The sequence below is a fragment of the Triturus cristatus genome, chromosome 2_2, assembly GCF_964204655.1.
Source record: "Triturus cristatus chromosome 2_2, aTriCri1.1, whole genome shotgun sequence".
In the NCBI taxonomy this organism is placed as follows: domain Eukaryota; kingdom Metazoa; phylum Chordata; class Amphibia; order Caudata; family Salamandridae; genus Triturus; species Triturus cristatus.
In genome coordinates, this window is record NC_140582.1 from 358899788 (window position 1) to 358925042 (window position 25255).

The following is a 25255-nucleotide window of genomic DNA, read 5'->3' on the forward strand; positions in this document are numbered from 1 at the left end:
GTGTTTCATCCAACCGGCGATGTTCGTCGTACACCTGTAGAAATTGGTCCTCGTGGTGGAGCGCTCTACTGATAGCGAAAGGATGAGCTGGGTGTCGTCGGCATAAGAGATGATCTTTAGTGCCTGGGTTCTGACGATGTTGGCAAGGGGGGTCATGTAGGTGTTAAACAGGGTTGGGATGCGCCTTGGGGGATGCTGCAGATGATGCACTTGTGTTAGGAGGTGTAGGGAGGAAAGCGGATTCTCTTTTTTCTTCCAGTGATGAAAGAGCTGTCCACATGAGGGCGGCTCCTTAATTTCCGATGTGGTGAATTCTCTTGATGAGGGTGTGGTGGAAGATGAAGTCTAAAGCTTCTTAGAGGTTGAGGAGGGTAAGGGCTACTATTTCCCCTCGGTCCAGGAGGACTTGGGTGCCGTCTGTGGCAGCGATGAGGGTGGTTTTGTTGCTGTGGTTGACACGACATCCAGATTGGGAGATATCCAGAAGGTTGTTGTTATCCAAGTGTTCTCTGAGTTGGCGGTTGAGCCACATCTCAGTGAGCAAGATGATGCTGGGGGTGAGGGAGGAGATGGTGTTCTAGGTATCAATGACATGTTTGCAGAGAGACCTAGCGTTGAGCAGTAGACTGTGGAGATGTTCTGGGGCAGTGTTGGTAGGAGTGGCAGTGGTTACTGTACGAGCGGGTGCTCCGGTTTTGCAGGCGAAGTGGCAGTGCGGGAGGGCGATAGGTCCTACCATGGTTCAAGGTGAAGTGCACCAGCAGTGGTGGGGTCCTGGGTAGTGGGCTTGGAGCTCGGAGACAGTGTAGCTTTGGAAAAGGGGATAGCCAAGGTTCCAGACACGACGTGATCCAGGCACGGACGGGTGCAGACGGGCTTGCCTTTGGCATGCCGTAAGCATGTCCGTGCTGCAGCCTCCATTAAGTAGGTCCTGGGAGGAGGGATGGGAGCTGGGAAGAGGGAGAGGGTGAAACAGCGGTAAAGCATGCAGCGGTGGTATACAGCAGAAAAATACAAAAAAAGACAACAAACAGATGATAACGGCTACGTGGGGCAGAGTTAGCAAGTCAATAGAAGGAGTGCAGATGGGGCTTACGAGATAAAATGTAAAAGGCTAGGCAAGTGGAGTTACAGTGTTACAACAGTGGTATGGCTATGCAAGAGGAGTTAACAGTGATTACGGCTAGACGCAATGTTTAAATTTAAAGGGAATAATGTTACAGCAGAAATAGTTACGCACATAATGAAGAAATAATGATAAAAAATAGAGGAAAACTCTACGAAAACAAGACAGCTGGGGCAAGTGACATGCAGCAGAGTTTGAAGTGTAATCGAGAAAAATATATGTTGGGCCCAAAAAATAAGTGCTGGTGGGTCCCACCGATAGCCAATTACTCAATCAAAGCACTGAATATGACCATAGAATGCCAGTGGCCAGTCAGACCCAGGCCTGTCACGTTGACTGACAGTTCTGTTAACTAGATTTTTTTTTTGATAAACAGATTTTGTTAAATTTTAGGCCAACAAACTTGGCAAATAGATATAAATGGCACATGAATGGTACAGTACAGGATGAAATATTGTGACCAACCAGAATAAGAATACATAAATGGTGTAACATAGAGATCGCAAGCACAGTTATGGTATCTTGATTCACAGTAATCTTAAAGCATTGTACCCGCTATTTCCCCCTTACCTGCCTGTGTTTTTGGGGACAACCCATGCTTCAAAAACCATGCACTCCTGTTGAGCGTAGCCAAGCCCCCACTGCGAAAGAGTGGGGAGAGAAGGAGACAACCACTTTGCAGCTATATTACATTTCGCAATCGGGAGGGCTGTGCCCAGAAATGCTCTTCCAGCCATACTGCCACCAGTACCCTCAAACACCCCAAGGAGAATTAATATGGGGTAGAGGGGGACCACCCACCCCAGAACATTGGTGAGGTCTCGGGTCACCGCAGTCATATAATGATGTATTAATGTACAAGTCCATACCATGTGGTAAAAATCTGCCGGCCCAATTCCGCAGCATGAACAAATGGCATTTGGTTGGAAGCCTGCCCGCTAGAGGCAGGTGGGAGAGAGATATGCGAAATAAAGATAATATGTCTGCACCAATCATAGTCTCGAGGAGATTGTACGTTTGCGAGGGGCCATCAGGTCGTCCCTCCAATCCTTGTCTTCCATGGGGCCCACCTAGCTCTCCCATTGGGTTTTAAGATGTTCTAAAGAACCGGAGGAGTTAATTATAAGGGTACGATAAATCTGGGAAATACGGTCAGGGTTAAACTGAGGAAGGGGATCAACTGATTGGACATGACCTGTGAGATCATCCGGCCTCATCTGCTTTTCCTTCAAAGGTTGTGCTGAAAAGAAATACTGGTCATTCCTGGTGGTTGAGGTATTTCGGAAAGCAGCCACTGCCAAGCTGACCAGTGATTTTATGGACATTAAGTTCACAAGGGAACTGAAGTGATTTTGGGATTTAGCATCTGTTCCACTTCAAAGGAAACTATACTTTCAGTTTCAAATAGGCACTTTAGCGCTTCAAGCGTTTATATCAGGATGGGTTGGAAATGGAGGCATCTCTTGCCCTATCTGTGAGTCCCCAAAATAAAGTATCTCCCATGTTTTGTTTGCGTGTCCAGGCTACTCATCTGCAATATCTTAAGTATTTTTTTATATGATGTATTTGATGATAATGTAAATAGATTGCACATTTATGGCCCTGGTGATCGAAATAAAGTGATTTTGATTGATCGGATATGGCCATGGGGCGCGTGTCTGAGATTGTGATAAAATTGGTTGTGTGTAAGTGCATACATCTCCTGAAGGTCCTGATGATTCCGTAACAACAAAAATCCAATCAAGGGAACCTGATAAAATATTTATTTTAACTTTCAATAGAAATAGCTCCAAAAAGCACAATGCACCACTGAAAGTCAGTGGCTGCGGTAGACTGGGAGCTAGGACCCATTTGTGCAAGAATGTTATGGAGCCCTAGTACTATACAACAAGTGGATTGGTCTCTACGAACAATGTGGACGTTCAAGTTTGATAAAAAAATGTTTATGTTTTAATTTTAAACAGGGCAAGTGTTTTCAGTTGGAATTCCTCTCAATGTTTACAAACTCTGTTCCTGAACCCACACAGCCATATGAGTACACTTATTGGGACCCCGGGCCTTGGAGGGATCAGAGGGTTGCTTAGAGGCTCTGAGGGTATCAACCAACTACAAAGTCCAGTCCCAGTCACTAGTCCGCTTGGAACTTCAGGAGAAAAAAAAACTTTTAGAGCTAGCTGTGCCACTGGAGCCACCCACGATGTCATCCAGCTGATCCTTGGAGTCTTCTTCTTTGTCCTGAGTACAAGAGGGAACAGGTCCCGTCCTTTATGGCTCCTCTCAGGTCACAGACAGCAGGTCCAGCCCTATTCTGTCCTTCCCTAGGTCCAGAAAGTCTTCTGATGCAGTGCCCTGGCATGCCACATTGATGCCTGGCACTAGCTAGTTGGGGTGGGGATGACTCCTATGCACTCTCTAACTAATGGGGCAAAGGTTTCTGGGGTCAACCCTACTCACTTTTTTGTAGTTCTTGTTTGCCTTATTGTAAACAGTCCCCAAATGCCATGTGTCAGGGCATTTTTAAGATGATAAAAGTCTTCAGTCACATTAAGTTTGGGCTCTGAGGGCTGGGTGTGTGTGGGGAGAGGGCACTATGGTAATCACTTGTGCACTCCTATATCTAACACTAAGATTCTGTTTGTAGGAGGCCCTGCACTCTCAAAAAACTAGGAGAGTCAAGTAGGACAAAGGCAGGGTCCTTGAGCATCCAAGTGATACCTACAGTTTGTCCTGACAGCCTGTTTTTTTCCCCTTCAAGTGCACCAAAGGGTTACATGGGGCTCAAACAAACCTGTCAGGCCGGATTTGACACTGTGGTGTCAACAGGATATTGACAGTCCCTACGCTGAAGATTCTGCAGAGCTCAGAAGAGTCATCTGGTCCATGCAGGTCAACCTAATATGTAGCTCCTGGGAGGAATTACACATCTAGTTCACACCTCATTCAAGGTTGAGGACAGGATGAGAGTTAGCAGAGGTTATTGCTAATTAACTTACTGAAAGCTTAGGCAGGTAAAGGGTAACTTTCTGAAAGTTACTTTTTCTTAATAATTATTAAAAATCTGACTTAACCATTGAATTTGATTTTTAATAGCTATTGAAAACAGTGGATTAATTGTTTTTCTACTGGTCCTTTAACCGAATTAACAGGGTTAGCATTTTAATCTGCACTCTGTTTTTCTACATTTGACTGCTAGGCCCCTCAAAGTGAAAATCGCTTTTTGGGCCATGTCACTGTATGGAGATGATCATATTAATTTTCTACCTGTCCCACTTTTAAATACCATGCAACTTGCTTTGTGGACTTCAAAGCCTTCACAGGGGTGACTTACTAATATTTAAAAGGAGCTCTTTACCTTTTGAAAAGACATATTTTGGCATGTCTCAAAACAGGTTTTACACTGCCGCGGTCAGGCTACACAGGGTAGGCCTGTAGCCATTTTTGCACTGCCCCTGTAGTGGATAGCACACTAGGTGTTGCAGTCCAAAAGTGGCAATTAACTTCCAGGCTCTGGGTGCACTTTCGGTACCATATACTTGGGACTTACATGCAAGTTAAATGTGCCAATCAGGAATAAGCCAATTTAACCACTGTCTAAAGGGGGAGGACAGGCACCTTACTCCTAGTTAGCATGGGTAAACTGTACAGAGTTCTAAAGTCGGCAGATGAGTGTGCGGGAAAAGTAAAAAATCTGGAGTGACCATGGAGGAAAGGCAGATTTGCTACACCACATACATACATAGCAATTAACTTGAATGCTCATAATGAGACCCCCTTCCTCCCCAAATGTTTTATGTTTCACTCAGCACATAAAGTCATCTGGAAAGCAGAACCTTTGAGAATCCAGAGATTTATTGATAGCTGTGTATATTTGTTTTATTCCATTTAAGGAAAGTTAAACTTAGCACAACTTCCAATTGCGTTTCATGTATTTTGCATAATTACATTGTTTCTCCTCTCAGGGTTTTTCACTTCATTTTTCCTATGGCAGATTGGTTTGAGCAGAAAATATCTCATGGGACCTGTGAAACTGTTGTGTGCACTGGCTTCAAGAGATTTCCTGTTCGAACCAGTTTCCTGCCAGTACCTTGTGTGATTTTTGTGTACGAAGTAAGCACTCAAATGTGAAATTTATTTCACATAAATAAAATACATACTTTTTCACAAAAAAAATCATATAGAATGTGTGCATTATGCTAGTACACTACCACTCCCTCCTGTGTGTCCCCACCTTTGCCCTCTGTTATTGTACTCATGCCAGATGGGGAGGCTCTCTCTGCAGGGTCCCCTCCGCCTCTTCACAGGCAGATTTTTAGCTGCTCCCCCACAGATGCTGAAACTTTAACTCCTCTGCAATGCCGCCCATCCCTAAATTTACTACTATTAAATTAATTTACATTACAGTACCATGGGAGAATGCTTACTTTTGCATTACTGTGCAAGCACATGTATTGGGACAACAAACTCAACACATAGAGCTGCTCTGCAATAGACTAACCGATGCATTGGTGACCACAGGTTTGTAATACGTGTCTTACGCGTCTTCTCTCGAATGTCTGCCCGCTGATGGCAGTACCATGGTTCGTGGGACTTCGGTGCTTACAGTCCAGGGTTTGGACAGCTGCTTTCAGGATAGTGTTGCAGAAACTACTGAGGAGCTAATATTTGATAGGGTTGGCGTCATTTTCAATGTATGTGTTGTCACTCAACTTTGCAATTAATTTAACAGGGAGAGCTCTTTTCTCGTTGCGGTGCATTTTTCCTGAGATACAATTTCAACCCTTACTCTTCATATCCATCTCTCACTATTGCCTTTGGTATTCACAAAACTGGAAAACTGGTCACAGAGTGATAGTTATGAAGAATATGAAGTCTTAAAATGCCCAACAAGAAAATATTATTCCAGCAACCTCTCCAGACTTCCATTGGTATCCCTCGAGGGGGAAAGCAGCTTTGCAAACATGATGTATCAGAAATGTGTCTTGTGAACCTGTCTTACATTCCTGAAAACATATTTTTTCACATGCACATGATTCATAGCTCCAAACCCAATAACATATACTATTTTCTAAGGTACACAGGGCAGGTGTAGCAGTTTTTTGTCTCTAAGTTTCACCACCCGCCAGCTGGTGTCCCAGATACTGGCTATAGAACTCAAAACAGATGACAAGTCCCCTTAGATGACGTACTTACTAATTTTAATCTCTCGAAAGGAGCTAAATGACCCTCGGCGTCAGACGTCATTGACTGATACATATTGGCTGCACCTAGTACTGAAAATAATGACGAATTAGGAATACCTGCATACCATGAGCAAGGTCCACACACTCCCAAATTTGCGCAAAAGTAAGATACATGGCTAAATCTTTTATTTTTCGTTGTTATGTGTTTGTAATGAGGTATAATGTAACTTTCTATTTGATCTGCTCGAACCATGCTCAGTACACCTAGAGCCATTGAGTAGTTCACAACATGCTGAAAGCGCAGTGTCTTTTCAGGGACACAGACACTATCAATCGCATAGTATTGTGTAAAATATTATGGGCCTCATTTGTGGCATTTTGGCGTAGGCCAGTGCAGTAAGGCACCTTGCCCTACGATAAAGTGAAAGGGCAGAAATGCAACGTATTTGACTAATACGGTGCAATCCTGTCCTTTCAGCCTGCGCTGTCGCTGTTTCAGCAGTCTAGCGCCAATGTCTCCGTTGCAGGCAGGGTTGTTTTAGTGCAGATAGGGCCACCTCCTTGCACAAAAACAATCAAAGAGGCGTTTTCCTCTTTCTATGTGTGCTACAGAATGCAGCACACATGGAAAGAGGAAAAAACAAGGAGAAATAAAGTTATTTGTCCTCGTTACATCTAACCACGGGAGGTATACAAATTTGGTGCTTCCCCAGGTTTACATCACTTTGTAAATCTGGAGCCGTGTCAAATTCCATGGGTGTTGCGTTGGAAAACCCAATGTAACGCCCATGGAACACCTCCTGGGCGCAGAGTAAGGCGACGCAGCGATTTGTACTGCTTCGCCTAACTCATGATTTATGAGGCCACTCAAACCCAGGCTGTGTGTCTTTGCATGGCTTCATAAATCTATATGAGAGCCCTGCGTCACGCATGTGCCACTTTACGTGGTGCAAAAGTGACACAGAACTCTCATAAATAAGACCCTATGTGTTGACTGAAAGTAACAAAAACTAAATAAAGATTAATTAAAAAACACAGGTCCATCAGCCTCCATTAGAAGAAGATCGGTGCTTTCTGCCGGACAGTTATTTTCCTTGAGAATGGCGCACCATTTTTTATCTTTAAAAAAATTGCCAACCTTTTCTGTGTCACATTTCCTTCCTACGCATGATAATGTACAGCTGAATGCTGGTTTCACTTGGCATAGATCCATCCTTTGACTCCATCTCCCTTTATTCCCCTCTGCAGGATGGCTTGACGCCTCTACACTGTGCTGCACGGAGTGGACATGACCAAGCTGTAGAGGTCCTCCTGGAACGTGGGGGCCCGCTACTGGCCCGGACCAAGGTTGGTATGCTTCCGGAGAAAACATTCTTCATTTTGCTTTTCAACATTGACATTATGGGTGGCACCTTTGAATGGAGAAGGTGGGTTTCAGGCTGCCTTACCAACTGTAGACATGTGTTCGAGGCATATGAGCTGCAGATTATACACTGTGCATAGATCGCCATCTGGTGTTGGGCCCGGATGTTTGCAGTTTGTTTTTCCTCTTGGAAAGTCTTTGGAAGTCACGAGTTCGGTGACTCCACCTTTGGTTCGTGTTGCGCATGGGCTTCGGCTCCATCCTCAGATTGTTTTTTTCCGCCATCGGGCTCGGATGTAATACTTCGCGCTCCGGTTCCGAACTTTCCAGTTCAACGATCGACGCAAAAATCATCTTACTCACCTTCTCTTCGGCACTTCTTCGATTCCGGTCGTCGACGGCGGCCTTCGGGCCTATTCCGGCTCCGGTCTCGGCTGATGGAAAGAACTCCCTTCAAAAAGTGCCCTCGATGTGGGTCTAAGTTTCCCCACACTGATCTTCATGAGGTGTGCAACCTCTGCCTCTCCCCTGAACACGAGGCCCGAGACTGTCCCGCCTGCAAGTCTTTTCGCTCTAAAAAGACTATTCGAGATCGACGGGCTAGACGCAACATGGCGCACTCCTCGACCTCCGCTCCAGGCGACATCTTCGGGGACGACGTCGAAGCTCCGGGACAGCAGAACATTGAAGAAGAGGACGACGACCTCGTCAGTGCTTCCGAGGCCGACGACTCAGATGTGGAGGACATCACCCCGGCGCAGAGGGTCGTGAGTACAATACCCCCTCCCACACCCACGCCGATACCCAAAAAGGCTTCGGTCACACCTTCGCCTTCGGGCCTAGGCAAGACCAAGGATACTGCTTCTCACACCCCACCTTCGGGCCCGGTAAAGAAGCCTATTAAGCCTTCCGGCAGCTCGGGCTCGAGCCAGCCTACCAGCGGTACCGAAAAACACCCTTCGGCACCGAAGAAAAGATCGGCCTCCATCTCCACACCGAACCCAGTACCAAAGCCTTCGGTGTCGAAACCTGCCCTTCCGGTGCCGACCAAACATCACAAGGCCCTCGGCACCGACACTCCTGTGCCGAAGCCTTCTTCGGCACCGACCAAAAAATCGGAGGTCCCAAAGAAGCACGGCTTAGACAAGCCTAAAAAGCCGTCGGCCCTGAAAACTTAGTCGCCGACCGAACAACCAGTGTCGCAAGAACTTTGCACACCGGATCCTCTCCAAAAGACACTCACCAAGGATCCAAAAACTGGACATTTGACATTGTCTTCAAGAAAGAGACACTTGGACAAACCAGCTCCACCTCCACCTCCAAAGAGGAAAGACACTGCTACCTCCCCTTTCAGAGTGCCTTCCCCACCTCCTCCACCTCCTCCACCCTCCCCACCTCCGCCTCATCGTTCCCCAACCTTGTCTCCTGTCCCAGACGATTTAGGAGACCCTTATTATGATCCAGCAGATGTGCCACAAGACCCCACCCCTACTGGATCTCCAGACCCATGGGACGACTATAACAATCCGGACATCCCAGATGTCCCACAGGATGACCTTTACCCATCTAGGCCATCCCCACCTGAAGATTCCTTAGGCTTTCACCACCTATTACAAAGGGCGGCACACTACCACGGGGTGGAGTTACATACTGACCCAGTGGAGGAGGATTTTCTCCTAGACACGTTTGACAATGCACATAGGTCTACTGCCATTCTACCTATGTTAAAGGGAGTGATTAAACATGCACCGGAGGTTTATAAAGACCCAGTCAGGGCCAGGGTCCTAAACCCCCGTATAGAGAAAAAATACAAAGCCGCCCCCACAGACCCTTCATACATTAAAGGCCCTGCACCATTGGATTCCCTAGTGGTATCTACAGCTAGAAAGCGCTCAAATTCTTAGGCGTCAGGCGAAGCACCACCACCTGACAAAGAGTCCAAGCTCCTAGACGCGTCAGAAGCCGCCAACATATGGTGTATCGTCAACACGCAAGCGCTATTGGCCAGATACGACAGGGCGCATTATGATGAGTTCGAAGCCATCATGCACCATCTCCCTGAAAAATACAAGAACAGGGCTAATGAATTGATCCAAGAGGGAAAAAATAATAACTAATACCTCTATACGCTGTGCCCTAGATGCAGCAGACACAGCCTCCAGGGCCATCAACACCAGTGTCCTTCTCCGTCGCCATGCCTGGCTCAGAGTTTCAGGTTTTAAACCTGAGGTACAAGCCTCTATATTAAACCACCCATTCGACCAAGATCACCTATTTGGCCCAAAAGTTGATGAAGCCCTCGAAAAGATGAAAAAAGGTACTGACACGGCGAAATCCATGGGAGCCCTACAGTCACACACTCCTAGGCGCTCCTTTCGCCGCTCTTCCTTTCGGGGCGCGGGCAGAGGCTACTCCTCGGATAGTGCATCCATGTCCTACAAATCCCCTCCTCAATCTACCTTCACAAAGGGTTATCAAAGAGGCGGATACAGAGGCAATAATAATAAGGGCAGAGGCAAGACAAATACCGCCCGCTCTGCCACACCTCCTGCCCAATGACTTTCCCCCGCTCCCTCCAGACCATTCCACTCCGGTCGGGGGCAGAATACAGCATTTCCTTCACGTCTGGGAGACAATCACCTCAGACAGATGGGTGACCCAAATTATTAGTTCAGGGTATTGCCTAGAATTAACATCTACCCCCCCAAACATTCCACCCAGGCAACGCCCTATGTCTCAAGAACATGCTACGTTACTAAAACAGGAGGTGATCTCCCTCCTGCAAAAAGAAGCCATAGAGCAGGTCCCCATAAATCAACAAAATTTAGGGGTCTACTCCCTGTACTTTCTGATTCCAAAGAGAGACGAGACTCTACGACCTATCCTAGATCTCAGACCTCTAAATACTTACATACATTCAGACCATTTTCACATGGTGACCCTTCAACAGGTTCTTCCACTCCTCTCCCAGAACGATTTTCTCACCACTCTGGACTTGAAAGACGCATACTTTCACATCCCAGTACACCAGTCTCACAGAAAGTACCTCAGATTTGTGGTGGACGGGCAACACTACCAGTTCAAGGTGCTCCCGTTCGGGGTAACAACAGCACCAAGGGTATTCACCAAGTGCCTAGCAGTAGTGGCTGCACACCTCAGAAGACAGCACATTCACGTCTTCCCGTATCTGGACGACTGGCTAATAAAAGCCACGTCCTACGAACAATGTGTGCAACATACCGCCGCTACAATCCAACTACTTCACCAGCTAGGTTTCACGGTGAACCACCAAAAATCCCACCTGGTATCATCACACACAAAACAATACCTAGGTGCCACCATAGACACCTCAAAAGCCATAGCCTATCCCAATCCTGCCAGGATTGCAAATATACAGGCTCTGCGTCAGAAATTCATATGTCAACACTCTCTCCCAGCAAGAGTGTTTATGCAACTGATAGGGATGATGGCCTCTTGCATCTTCATAGTGCCCCATGCAAGACTCCAGATGTGTCCACTCCAAGAGTGTTTAGCGCGCCAGTGGAACCAGGCCCAGGGGCAAATGACAGATCTGGTGTTGGTAGACGGTCGCACCCATCGGTCTCTGCAGTGGTGGAACACCACAAACCTTTCCAGAGGTCGACCGTTCCTGGACCCACAAATAATCCTAACAACAGACGCATCGCTCTCCGGCTGGGGAGCTCATCTGTTACATCTCACAGTACAGGGCACATGGATGCCGCATCAGAAGTTACTCCACATCAACCATCTGGAGTTACTGGCAATCTTCCTCGCCCTAAAATCCTTCCAGACGCAGATTTCAGGCAAGGCAGTCCTCATTCGCACAGACAACATGACTGCCATGTACTACATTCAAAAACAGGGGGGCACACACTCTCCACAGCTCTCTCAATTAGCACAGAGCATATGGAGATGGGCAATTCCACAAAAAATCTTTCTCCTGGCCCAACACGTCCCAGGAGTCCAAAACACCGTGGCAGATCTGCTCAGCAGACAAACGCAGCAGATCCACGAGTGGGAACTTCACCCACAGGTTCTTCACCCGTTCTTTCAGAAGTGGGGGCATCCACACATAGACCTATTTGCCACCCACGAAAACAAAAAATGCCCAAGCTTCGCCGCCAGATATCCACATCCATTGTCCAAAGGCAATGCGATATGGATGAACTGGTCAAACAAATTTGCATATGCTTTTCCACCTCTCCCACTAATTCCATTAGTGGTGCGAAAGCTACAACAGCATTCCCTAACACTGATCCTAGTACCTCCAACATGGGCCAGACAACCGTGGTACACCACACTGCTGGAACTCTCAGTAGTACCACACCAAAAGCTACACCTCTCACCATGCCTCCTAACCCAGAACCATGGAGAGATCAGGCACCCGGACCCAGCTCAGCTCAACCTTGCGATCTGGCTCCTGAGGTCCTAGAATTCGGATACCTTAACCTTCCCCCTGATTGCATGAATATTATATGGGAAGCTAGACGCCCTACTACTAGGGCATGCTATGCTGCAAAGTGGAAAAGATTTGTTGTTTACTGCCACAACAACACAATCAATCCTTTAAATGTGTCCATACAGCACATCATATGTTACTTACTCCATCTACAAAGGTGTAACCTAGCATATACTTCCATTCGGTTACACCTCGCTGCAATTGCTGCTTATTTACAGAACAGGCAGCACCTATCACTTTTCAGAGTGCCTGCCATCAAGGCCTTTATGGAAGGCCTCAAAAGAGTAATTCCACCCAGAGTACAACCCTCACCTGTCTGGAACTTGAATATAGTTCTCACAAGGTTAATGGGACCCCCTTTCGAACCATTACATAAATGTGAGCTCCAATTTCTCACATGGAAAACAGCTTTTCTAGTGGCCATTACTTCCCTCAGAAGGGTTAGTGAAATACAAGCACTCACTATACAGGAACCTTTTCTCCAAATGCATCAGAACAAGGTTGTACTCCGCACCAACCCAAAATTTCTACCCAAAGTCATTTCTCCTTTCCATCTAAGCCAGTCGGTAGAATTACCAGTCTTTTTCTCACAACCTCAAACCGTTGCGGAAAGGGCTTTACACACACTGGATGTTAAAAGGGCTTTACTTTACTACATCCAAAGGACACAACCTTTCAGGAAAACCAAACAGCTATTTGTCTCCTTCTCTCCACCACATAAAGGCAACCCTATTTCTAAATCAGGGATAGCTAGGTGGATTGTAAAATGCATACAGATTTGCTACCACAAAGCAAAACGAACGCTATCTGTTCCCCCTAAAGCCCACTCTACAAGGAAGATAGGGGCTTCTATGGCTTTTCTAGGAAACATACCACTAGATGACATCTGCAAAGCAGCGACATGGTCAACACCGCACACTTTCACAAAACATTACTGTGTAGATGTGCAACCCAAGCAACAAGCTAGTGTGGGCCAGGCTGTACTAAAAACACTGTTCCAAACAACTGCAACGGATGCCGGTGGTCGCCGCTAGGGTTGGGTACTGCTATATAATCTATGCACAGTGTATAATCTGCAGCTCATATGCCTCGAATGGAATATGCTACTTACCAGTATGCATCTGTTCTTGGCATGTAGAGCTGCAGATCTATACACGCCCACCCGCCTCCCCGGCTACCTGTATCCGTTCCAGTTTATCTTATTTAGATACAACACACATGGGTTTCTTTACTGTTACTACTAGGCTCCATCTTTCCCTGCTGGCGAAAAACAATCTGAGGATGGAGCCGAAGCCCATGCGCAATATGAACTAAAGGAGGAGTCACCGAACTCGTGACTTCCAAAGACTTTCCAAGAGGAAAAACAAACTGCAAACATCCGGGCCCAACACCAGATGGCGATCTATGCACAGTGTATAGATCTGCAGCTCTACATGCAAAGAACAGATGCATACTGGTAAGTAGCATATTCCTTACATGGGCACACATGCCTCTTTCTGGAGTCTGAGAGCTACTCTGCTCATAAACAGCATTGTGCCTGAAGGGCCAGTTCGAGGACTCTTTACATGGTCTACTTTCCAGTTAACCTTAATATGGTAAAATTACCTAAAATTATCCTTTCCATTTTTTTTTATATGAAATCAAACTTCTAGGGGGGCATGGTGATGGTATCATGCTACTGTGACTATGACACTGTCCTAAATGATAGGGCATCTGGGGTTTCCCTAATCAATGCTGAAACGGTCTTAGTGATTTCATGTGAGGTAATACTCCTTTCCATGATAAACTCGGTCAAGGACTTTAAAAGGCCATCCATTAAGAATGCTATCACCGACATAGAGGAAAGAGGGAGAGAGTGAGAGTGAGAGAGAAATATAAAGAAAGAGACAGGAAGGGAGCAGGGACTAGTTTGAAGATTTCTGCAAGTGCTGATTTTGGATGCCATTCCGACCTTATTACTAGGCTATCGTCATGAAGTCCCTGCATCTGTAGTGTGTATGAATCTGTGGCAGCATCTCACTCTATGATTTGGGTGCTACTTACTGTTGCAGTGTGGAATATTATAGTAGGTATGCACATGCTCCAAGGCAGATTGTGACCTTAAGTCATGTGTCTCTTTAGATAAACATCCTAGTGAAATCACCATGATGGCTTTATGCATTCAGACCCTTCTCAGGCAGAAAAGCTGACAGGGGCAATGTTCACTATGTTGGTATTATCTCCAATTGCAAAACTAAGTGGAAATGCATTACAAATGTACTCCCATGCATAGGAGGTGTTTATAGGAGTGTGAAATGTATTTTCGCTTCTTCCTGTGGAACACTCTATTTTGATCATCTCAAAAGATCCCACATTTTTTTTACTAATATAATTTTTTTCAGAAAATATTTTTTAAATTGTACGTTCTCTATCAGAGGTGTTCTACAATCCTTATCTTACTAAATTAAATAATATGAAAGTGTGAAGAAATAGAGGAAGTTAGCATACTTCGGAGAATATTTGAGAGATTTCAAATCTTCTTTGAAATGTATAATCTTAGAACTGTTTTTTTGTTTGTGACTCATTCCCCATTTCTGTGTGTGTAGAATGGACTCTCGCCTCTTCACATGGCTGCCCAAGGAGACCATGTGGAGTGCGTCAAACATCTCTTACATCACAAGGCTCCTGTTGATGACGTCACCCTGGACTATCTGACTGCCCTCCATGTTGCAGCACACTGTGGACATTACCGTGTCACCAAGCTTCTCCTGGACAAGCGTGGCAACCCCAACGCCCGGGCTCTGGTAATCCTCTTGCGTCTCTCACCCTGCATGTGCTTGCTATGCAGTGGGAGATTGCTCTTCTAGATCCACTCCAATCAGTTAAGATACCACGGTTGTGGACATATTTATGTGTTTTTTTTGCTATCACGCAGCACTGTTGCACGTTTCAGTGTTTTGATGTTTTTAGTGTCGTGACCACCACAGTTTGCTGCTTGGGTGCGAAGTTTGGTACACTCGCTGTCGCTTTAATGAACACTGTGTTGTTTGAGAGCCTGGGCTTTGTATTGTATGTCTCGTTTATCTTTATATGGGGCTGATGTTTTTCAATTTCCATTTTTTCAAGGTCTTGCTTCTTGTTGGGTTCTTGTCATTCTAGACGTCTGGTATACAACATAATAACCAACCCTCTAGAAAAGCATTTTTCAATTTTTTTTATTTTATAGTGTTAGTACACCAGAAAGTGTTACTAGTTAAAAGGAAACACAACTGAATGGATGTTAGTAGGGAATAGGTGGCAATGGGTGATATATTTTCCAACCTGCTGCCCTTGCTGGATTTTTAAGCTAAATAATTTACTATCAGTAATGTGACTTCGAGGTCCAGACTATGTTGCAGATCTCACGGTTGATCTGAAGGGTGAGTCGACTCATTGGCTGACATGGAAACTGGTCTCATCTATAGCTCCTGTGACATGGTCGCTCCTGGCCACTGACAGTATGTGTGCCGTTTAACAGAGACACTTCCACAAGCACGGCTAACTAAAACACAGCCAGGCGTCGGAGGGGCTGGTGACTACTGTAGGAATGTTGCTTGCAGTGGGCCATCCTGGAGCAGCTTTGTTGTGTGAGTTGAGTGTGCATGCTGTCTGCTAACCTGGTTGTTTTTTCGCACAGAATGGTTTTACTCCACTGCACATTGCCTGCAAGAAAAACCGCATCAAAGTCATGGAACTCCTAGTGAAATATGGAGCTTCAATCCAAGCTATAACAGAGGTAGACACCTGTTTCTGTCGTAAAGCGATGTCACTTCTCTCTCCCTCTGGCTTTCCCCTCTTCATCTTCCTCCCCCGCCATGTGTCCTTTCCTCTTTTTCTCCTGCCCCTTTCTTCCTTCTTTTGCTGAATGGAAGAGGCCTGTCAGCCCCTGTGCAGAGGAGTAAAACTGCTGTTGCTTTATTTCACAGTCTGGCCTCACACCAATACACGTGGCCGCCTTCATGGGCCACTTGAACATAGTCCTCCTTCTGCTGCAGAATGGAGCCTCCCCTGACGTCACTAACATTGTGAGTATGGCTTGCATTAGGGGAACAAACGTTTCTCAAGGCACTGATGTGGTCTGCCTGGCTGCTCCACAAAGAATGGTGGTACTCTCTGGGCTCCCACAAGGGTCACATTTTAGAATGAAAATACAGGGAGAATTGTTTAGTGTGGTAGTCGTGTAATGGCCTACACATATTTTTGTCACATAAAAGAGATGCCTTAATGTTTAAAAGGATGTTTCCTTGTGCAGATTAATCTCACCAATAGTCAAACAGTAACCATTAAATTTGTATTTTAGGTACAAATGCAAATACATTTATGGTCAAGTGATTAATTATATGCTACTAGGTTCTTCTCTACAAACATAACGGTGTTGTTTGCTCTTTCATGCTGGTGTAGATTAACACATGCTTAGCTTCACTTCTTAATACTCCCAACCAATAAAAAAAAAATTGAGTCCCAAGTTACCAGCACATTACCCAATTAACACCACTGTGCCTTCAAAACCAATAAGCCACACCACAGTTTAGGATATTAAAATTTTCCAAATTTACTGAAACTGCTCGCCCTGAGAACCACAGTGTCAACAAAACCTTACTAGTCAAAACCATGATACAATTCCTCGGTAATGCATAAGGGAGATAAAACTGCCATGTATAAATACTCTCACCTCAGTTGGCAATCGCATAATCTTTTCCACTGACTCAGGCGGCCTAACATCTCCCATCTCTTTGCTATTCCTGCTTGTCTAATTGAGCGGTATAAATTCAGGCAAAGATGGTGGTCTGCTGATGACAGCGTCCCTTGGGTGAAAACGTGTGAGCAGATTAGCAGATAAACAGGTGATGCACTGTTAGATGAACAACATGAGGCAGCGATGAAGGCTTCGAAGGGATAGCCGGCTGATATTCTGTGTTCTTCTGTTCATGGTAGTGCTGCCTGTCTCCTGGTTCAAGGGGTAAACACATCTCTATTGCCTAGGCCAACTTCAATTACTGTTCTACTTAAAGTGGATGACTCAATACAGTCTTGGATAGTGTTGACTTTGGTCACATGCAGATTACATGTTGCCAAATCCTCAAGTAAGCAGAAAGCCCTACTGAAAAATATGTAATTTGTTGAGTTAGTAAAAAGTGCAGATATGAGAAACTTGGTAAACTCTCTTTTTTTAGTCTTTGGACGAGTTCAGAAGATGTCGATCAGAAAAGATGATGTGACTGTGAAGCTGAGCTCTGACATCTTAATACTTAGCAGTTATGACTTGACTAAGATGATGGTCATTGTTCAATATTTTTAGTAATAGAATAGAAACATACACATACATTTGGATAACAGTACAGTATTTTTGTTATGGATGTATTTTATACTGTGGGTTGGGATTGCGATACCTTGTGAAATAGAATGTGGATTGTACAACAAAAGCACTTTGTGCTGAAGTTTCACACAAGCATTCCTTCAGCTGTGTAGACACCCAACAATAATGTGTTTATGAACAGGAGAGCGGTAGTCCCACAGTTGGACAATCACGCCTCTATCCTCTAGTGTCTTGTAAACCTGTTGTATCTTGATGAACGACCCCTTGCAGACTCCATCACTCATTTCACACTGAGGTCTGCTGATCCAGAGTTGCAATGACATGCACAATGTTGACATGGTCAGAAGTTAGCCATGATCAAAGCCGATAATTAGAAATAGACGAGCAATGTCCAATTAACCAGCCATTACAGACTTTGCTGTGCCTAAATCATTTCAGTTAAGTTGTGACTTCTCCCTTGAAAATAAACATACAATGCTGACTGAGGTCTAACAGTGCTTTTCCTTTTCACACTCCAAAAAATAATAGATTGTTTTTTAGAATTTCATGGAGACCATCACTTCAACAAGGTTACTAGAGAGGCATTTGTTCTACAGATCATCAGTAAATACTATTGCTGAGGTGCTGCTGCATAAAATGTGACCTTTGGTGAGAAACAGTCAAACTACCGTGACCTGAGTACCAAGGAGCTGAGTAGAGCAATCAGACGTACCTGGGAATTTGGGGAGGGTGATAAATCAATGTACTTTATTCTCTTTGGGGATAATTACAAAAGTTTTGTGTGAGCACTCACGCAGCGCAAAGCAACGTAAAGCATCGCCTTGTTTTACTCACCATTAAAAGGCCTACAGGTGCAGCACAAACTTGTGCAGCGCTGTGTGAGGGCCCACACAACTCTGAGTAAGTCAAGGCCCTTTGTCTATGCCCAGTTTACAAATGGTGGGGTGCCACCCACTTTATGGCGTTAGTGGTAAAAGGCGTGCCAATGTCCCATTAAACGAGTCTGCTGTCTATTACTGTGTATCTGTTTTGTGAGAGCTTATTACATTACTGTTGCCTTGTAGTGTGTTATGCTTCTCCCCATTGACTTGTGGCTTGTTTCTGTTCAGCAACATATCGTACAGTAATTGCACATTTCTTCAAAATAAGCTATGTGGTTCTACCATGTTCAAAATGTCAGAGCATGTAGTGAAAATGGGGGAAACATCAGCAAAAGGCATGGACCGTCTTGTGTTCGTGATAGTGAATCAGTATCTCTAGGTCTGGTGTGTGCTTCAGACCAGACCAAAAAGGTGAGTTTGTTTTACGAGACACAAACAATTTCTAAAGGTAACTTTTGGGGTTCTGGGAAAAAAAAGCATCATTAGATTTACCATGAAGCACCATTGAAGCCTTTATAACAGTCGTTGAAACTGATGACACGCGTGCCACTCCAATGGAAATACTCATAAATGGTCGTTTGAAAAGGATCTTGTGGATACCATGAAAAGCCTACTTTTTGAGTAATGAAAGTTGATTTTTTTAAGCAAATTCTCCTTGCAAAACCAGGATAAGAAATACATCACTGAGAAAATTCTGGGGGCACATCAGAATAAATGGGTTTTTAGTTTCTTTCTAAAAGTCTTTTTAGAGATCTGGGTTTGGGGGACAGGTGGTGACGCCCTCTGTGAAATGGCTACTTGCTAAGAGAGAGGAAATGCCCACTTCGAAAACATTTACTCCTGGCCCCCGAAACAGGAATGTAGGTGTCCTATAAGTGAATTGTGCAAGTGATTGCATTCTATTAAATCACCATTTACTTGTCCATCATGAGATAAGTGTGCTACATATGATACTGAAATGAGATATAGACCAGCACTGGAGGCCATTACAAAGAGTAAAGATGACAAGAAAGGGACTGTTGTGTTTTTAGCCCCAGTCCTTTGAAGATCTCATGCTATAATTTTGGGATGACCTTTATATCCAGCACTGTATGATCAACACTGAGGTTCATGCTCTGCATCAGGAGCCCAATTGGGACATTGTTAGTAAGAACTTGATGCAGTTGAATAGTTAGCGACGAAAATATGGCACGACTGAGAGGACTTGCTCACAAGTCCACCACCCGCAGCAAGCACAACAATCAAATTGCTTCCTTAATGACATCCTGAAAGCCAGTATTTACTGTGCAAATGAATAACCTTGTTTTATCTCCGCAGAGGTTAATGTCTCTAGAGGCCATTTGGCGCCCCAGATCTAGTAAACCCCCTGACACGAGAGTTTATCGGTTCCACGTGTCTATAACTTGCACGTGACTGAAAATACCATAGTAGGAGGACAATGTATCAATGCAGAACCATCAATGGCAGAATATAGTAAATCCATTTTCAGTGTGACAACAGGTAGGACACACACTTGTAGTTAAAGGGAGTGGAAGGCAAGTGGTTTCTACACAGGTACCTACAAAAGGAAAATGTCTCCCCTGTGAAGACATAAAGCAAACTGAAATTTAAATGCAGTGCTACATTCTGTGTCTGCTTACAGAAATGTACGCCTTCACATTTCTGCAGCCGTGAATGGTTTATGCTTCTAGTTACTCCAGGCACCTTTCCACTGCAGCAGGTCCCGCGAGTACTTTTTGAATTGAATATGAATTGCATGAAAGTCAGAAATGTTCTGGATACATAGCTGCAAACCTTCTGAGTATATTTCTGATCATCAGAAGGGCTGTTTTATCGATCAGTCCTAAGGCGCCATTTTCAAAAGCTGCTGAGATGGCTAAAAACATCTTATGGCCTGTTGACCAATATCCACAATGTTCACATTTTGCGCCCACTAAGAGTGGCCAGTCTTACTTTCATCTTATTGGTAGTATCATCACCAGATTTTTACCAATCAAGCGCACCACGTTTTTCCAAATTATTGTGGAACTGAGCCAAAGCTATGAATATGAACTCAAAACAATCCTAAATTGGACACCCCCTTCTCTTCCCACAGTGGCCGCAAGACAGAAGAATGAAAAAATTATTTGTTGAGAATTACCTTCATGTAGTTCAAAATGACAATTTCCTTCCATTACACGTACACCTTTGTTTCTCTCGTTGCTTAATATTCAGTTGAATGTGCTTCTGTGGTGTACGTTTGCTTTTGTTCTTTCGCTTTTTATTTTTAAACATGTCTTAGTCATATAGGCAAATTTATTGCAGAACTGTATTTATTTTAAATCTTTTAATTCAATGAGCCTACAGAGAGGATAGTTCAACTGTATATTTTTAATATTCCAAGGTATAGGAAGTTGTTAATATAAGTTATGTGTCCAGTATCTTTTCTTCTGAAGTTTGATTCAGCTCTGTATATTCCCAAATGCTACTCAATATAGTTTTAATTCTCAGCGTTCTAGTAGTTAAATTGAGATGCTTATTAACCTATAATTTATAGGGCAGAATGCTTTGTGTTTGGTACTATTTCTATGAGGAGTCCACTGATTCTAGTCTATCACTGTGGTCTTGCACTTTACTTGCTTAATCTCCACTGCGGCCCCCCCGCGGCGGGATGCCTGGCTTTCACCTTGGGGATGCCCAGTACGGGTTATCTCACAGGGAAAAAGCCAGGACGGGTTCCCAATGCAAGCGCTGAGATGCCCAAGGGTAAGTCGAGCGCTATATAAGAACACACATACATACATACATACATGTTTAGTTTTGTAATAATTTTGTCTTGGGTATTCTGAAACCTGTAATATAATTCATGTTTTGGTAGTAGGCAGGCATAGTAGTTTTTTTACTCTCCTTTCCCTTGAATCATGAAGTCACAATTGATCAATTCACACCAAAGTTGAGCTTACCCTCTAGAGAATTTGTTTCTTCTACAGCCGAAGTGGTCTCTCTACCGCGCTCTGGCTCCGTTTTTCACAGCTAGAGCACATATTCCAATTACAGTCTTTTCCGTGTGTAATTTACAATCCAATTTCATGCAGTTACCTGTGACTCTGGCAGTAACTGCATACACCTGTCTCTTTCTGAAATACTGCACATTCAGTGGCCACAGCAGCTGGTTTATCTTGACACTTTCCTGTTTAAGAGCAGCATATAAATTATCTATTGATATACATCTATTCTCATTTGTAGATGCATTTCATATATGTGCTTTTTTCAATCGTGAATATGTACTAAGTAACAGTAATACTTTCAGGTTATTGCATTTTATGTTATTTAATTTACAAGGGATGGTATAATATCAAAGGTGATGGCAATTTCGGCCTGCTGGCATCCTTCACCCCCTTTTGATGAAAATGGGGGGCCCAGTGACATATTCCTGTAGATTGATGGTGCTTCGTTTTTATAATGCTGCACTTTTATTTTTGGTTTAATTATGCCACATATTCTGTGTAATTAAATTGCACAGTTATAATCGACAAGACCTCAGAAGATGAAATATAGTAGAACCGTGAAGTAAGTGTAGGGAAGCAGAGATGGTTCTCATGTTAGCAGTCAAAAGAGCTAACCACAAAGTGCCCAGTTCACGTGTCTTTGTGCCCCTCTGTGTAACTCAGATGTGAAATAATATCATTTACAATTCTAAGTCCCACACCCTGCTTACAAAATCGGGATAGGTCGTTTTTTTCCTCATAAAGGCCACTTTAACTAGGGAGGGTCTTCCAGTGTGGCACCTTTTTATTTATTATAAGTTGTGGGCTAGGAGTGGGAAAGGGGACTCCAATAACTCATACAGTTTTGGGTATTCAAATGGCAAATCTCACCTTGGAAACACTTGCAGGGGTCAAAAAGATTGGAGTAACTGTGTCTCGATGGTAGAAATAAGAAGGAAGACTTCAAGATTTCATGGTGGTAGAAGGGGAGGGGTTCTCCAGAGGGAAAAACATTTTCCAATCAAAAATAGTTAAATGTGTAAATGTCTCATAGAAAATTCACCTGACTATGTATATAGGAGGAAGAGCAGTACAGCTGCAAATGTACCATTGTAGTAGAATTCCAGTACTCTATGCAACTTTTGAATACGTTACAATGGGATATCTTCTCCAAATATAGGATCAAACCTACAGAAGTATAATTTCAAACTCTGCATTTTAGGTCAAAAAACAACTGCTGGCTGTTAGATAAAGTAGCCAATGGACAGAATCGTTTTTAGTAATAAACAGCTATTTCTAAAAATAGTTAAACCATGAGTTTTTGTTTTTTGTTATCAAGGAAAACACTGTCACTCTCTTTTCGTCTCCATATTTGTGCCTTAGCTACTACTTTGTGAAGGTCTATTTTCTGGAATCTCAGAGGAAGCCATGTTAATCTGCGACACAGCATTAGTAGTGGTCACCAGTCGAACACCTCTTTCAGTCAGTAGCCAGTGAGAACCAGTAATGCAATAAAATGCACATTTTCCACTTGTAATAATCTTGGTCAAACCAGTTTGAAAGGGTAAGCTGGTGATAGTTCAACCAAAGCAATATCTAGGACTAGCACATGCCGCTGACTTTTGGCTAGGTTTCCACTCCACTTATAAACTACCGCTGACCCCATTTAATCCTAGGGTGCTTCCTCCAGTGCCTTGCTTTTGTATGGCATTATTATATGTAGTAGAGGCAGTCCCAATACATAAACTATAGACTAATTCACGGAAAAGTCATAGGGCCTGGGGTGATCAATGTGTCATTCTTTTTACTTAAATAGTGGCTCGCGTGTGCCGCATATACCATGAAATTACACCATGAAAGGGTAGAATAACACACACTGTGCACATATTCCCCTCATTGACAGACTATTGTGTTGTTGAAGATTTACTCTCATTATATTAAGCAAACGCTGAAATGTGTTTTACAGATATAGCTGCAAAGTTGGGATGCAACTTAATTTGCTTTACTGTGGTCTTTTTCTGCAGCGTGGGGAGAGTGCGCTACACATGGCGGCACGTGCGGGGCAAGTGGAAGTGGTTCGCTGTCTTCTGAGGAACGGTGCTCTAGTCGATGCCAGAGCCAGGGTATGTATTGTGCTGCGCTATATACATGCGTCGCGGTGTTCAGGAAGAGGCCATGTTTCAAGCCCGATACTATGTTTTATTTTTTTATTTTCACTCTAAACATACACAGCAAGCTTTTGTGATAAAATTATTTATATTATTGTATATGCTAATACACTCATGGATTCTGTTCTGTCTGTGAAATATTTGTGAGGTATTGTGAAACACAGAGATCACAGGAAAGATGGGGAAAAAGGGCAACAGATAGATACAATGATGAAGGAATTAAAGGAGAGGTGAAATTTGGAGTTGTGAGCCACTATCTGAAGAAAGGAGGTGGGTGTGTTATTGTAGAATTGAACAATTGAAATTTTTATACATCAATAAATAAGTGTAAACTTGGCAGCAATCTTGGCATGGTTAGAGAAAAGCTGAGAGGAGAAGGGAAAAAAGCAGCAATAAAGCTGCAAGTAAAGCTTGCCATTATCGGACTTTCGGTCAAAGATAAAAAAGAAAATACTCTGACACTGTAAAATAGGGACAATTAAAACATATTTAGTCGAAAACAGATTGAGTAACACACATCCAAGAGAAAAGGAAAAAGGTATCAAACATATATGCCAAATATTCTACATATTACTTATAAAGTACATATGGCCAATTAAATAAACTTTTGTTATAAAATCACAAAAGAATGGATGAAATCTATTTGAAGAAATATGATTTACCATTTTGTCAACACTGAGCAACTGAAGATTTATATTTCTGAGTGTAAGATCCTTGCCAAACCTGACAGCTTCTTCTTCAACATTCACTGTCCTCTAATCTGTTCCTTATAGAACTTCGCATCCCCATTTTTTACCATTTCGTTGGTTTTAGTTCAAATCATCATGGGATGTTTACTCTAATAGTTCCTTCACTAGTCGTATTCCTCCACTGAATTCCTCCCTTACTGCTGACATACAACCTGCAAGAGGTGCCCGGAGCCCTGCAGTCCCTGCTACCCCCATCCCGGCTGGTGCTGCTACCCATATCCCAATGGTGGTATAGCTGTATTTTACAGGTCCAATAGTGTTATAGCAAACCGGATTAAAGCTGAAAAAGAAGAGCTATTTTCAATCTTTAATTTGTGCTGGTGGTTGCAGATGTTGAGTACCGGCACCAATTTTTGGAGACCGGGCCTTATTTTTCACTGTCAGATTTTGACCCAGAGCAAGAAAGAGAAAGTCAGAACAGGAAGACAGTAGGAGGAAGAGAACAGTGAAAACAGTGATAACATGAAACGCAGGATGAAAAAGAACCTGCAAGAGTGAAAGAGAGAGGAGGTTTATGGTGGTGGGAGAAAGATGCATGTCATGAAATTAAGATGAGACAGGCTTGATATTCGGCAACCGTGGCATTCGGAAGTGCCAGATGTGGGCTCCTAAGAAAAACATTGTGTTCCTTTATATATTTTTTCAAATTAATCAGTGTTTTTCCAGACTCCATCATGCCTTCTTTGATGTTCAGAGGGATTACAGCTTAGCTGCCAGTGCATTTCCAGTAGGACACACATTTATAGTGCAAAACAGCGACAAGTAGACTGGTGTGCTGCTGATTGTCTGCCCCTCACCTGCTTCTTTTCTGTGCTCACTCCTAACTTCATCTGCCTATCTTGACTGTACGGTCTGTGCAGTTGTCTGTGGTTTCAATGACTGGTGTTTGAAATGGGCATCATCAGTAAGGAGCTCATCTGTGTATAAATGGCCACTATGTTTTGGCCACATATGTGGTTTAAATTGCTTTAGTAGCTAAACGTGATCAAGAGAATAGGATGGGACTC

The 25255-nt window shown here is 43.8% G+C and overlaps 1 protein-coding gene across 15 annotated transcripts in view; it reads left to right on the forward strand.

Moving 5' to 3' along the window:
• ANK2 (ankyrin 2) overlaps positions 1-25255 on the forward strand; it is a 1556458-nt gene that overhangs the window by 1129285 nt on the left and 401918 nt on the right. For all 15 annotated transcript variants that reach the window (XM_085641446.1, XM_085641452.1, XM_085641444.1 and 12 more), the window contains 5 exons: positions 7555-7653; positions 14735-14932; positions 15805-15903; positions 16094-16192; positions 23356-23454. In XM_085641446.1, the coding sequence (XP_085497572.1) occupies positions 7555-7653; positions 14735-14932; positions 15805-15903; positions 16094-16192; positions 23356-23454 (594 nt within the window). The remainder of the gene's footprint in view (positions 1-7554; positions 7654-14734; positions 14933-15804; positions 15904-16093; positions 16193-23355; positions 23455-25255) is intronic.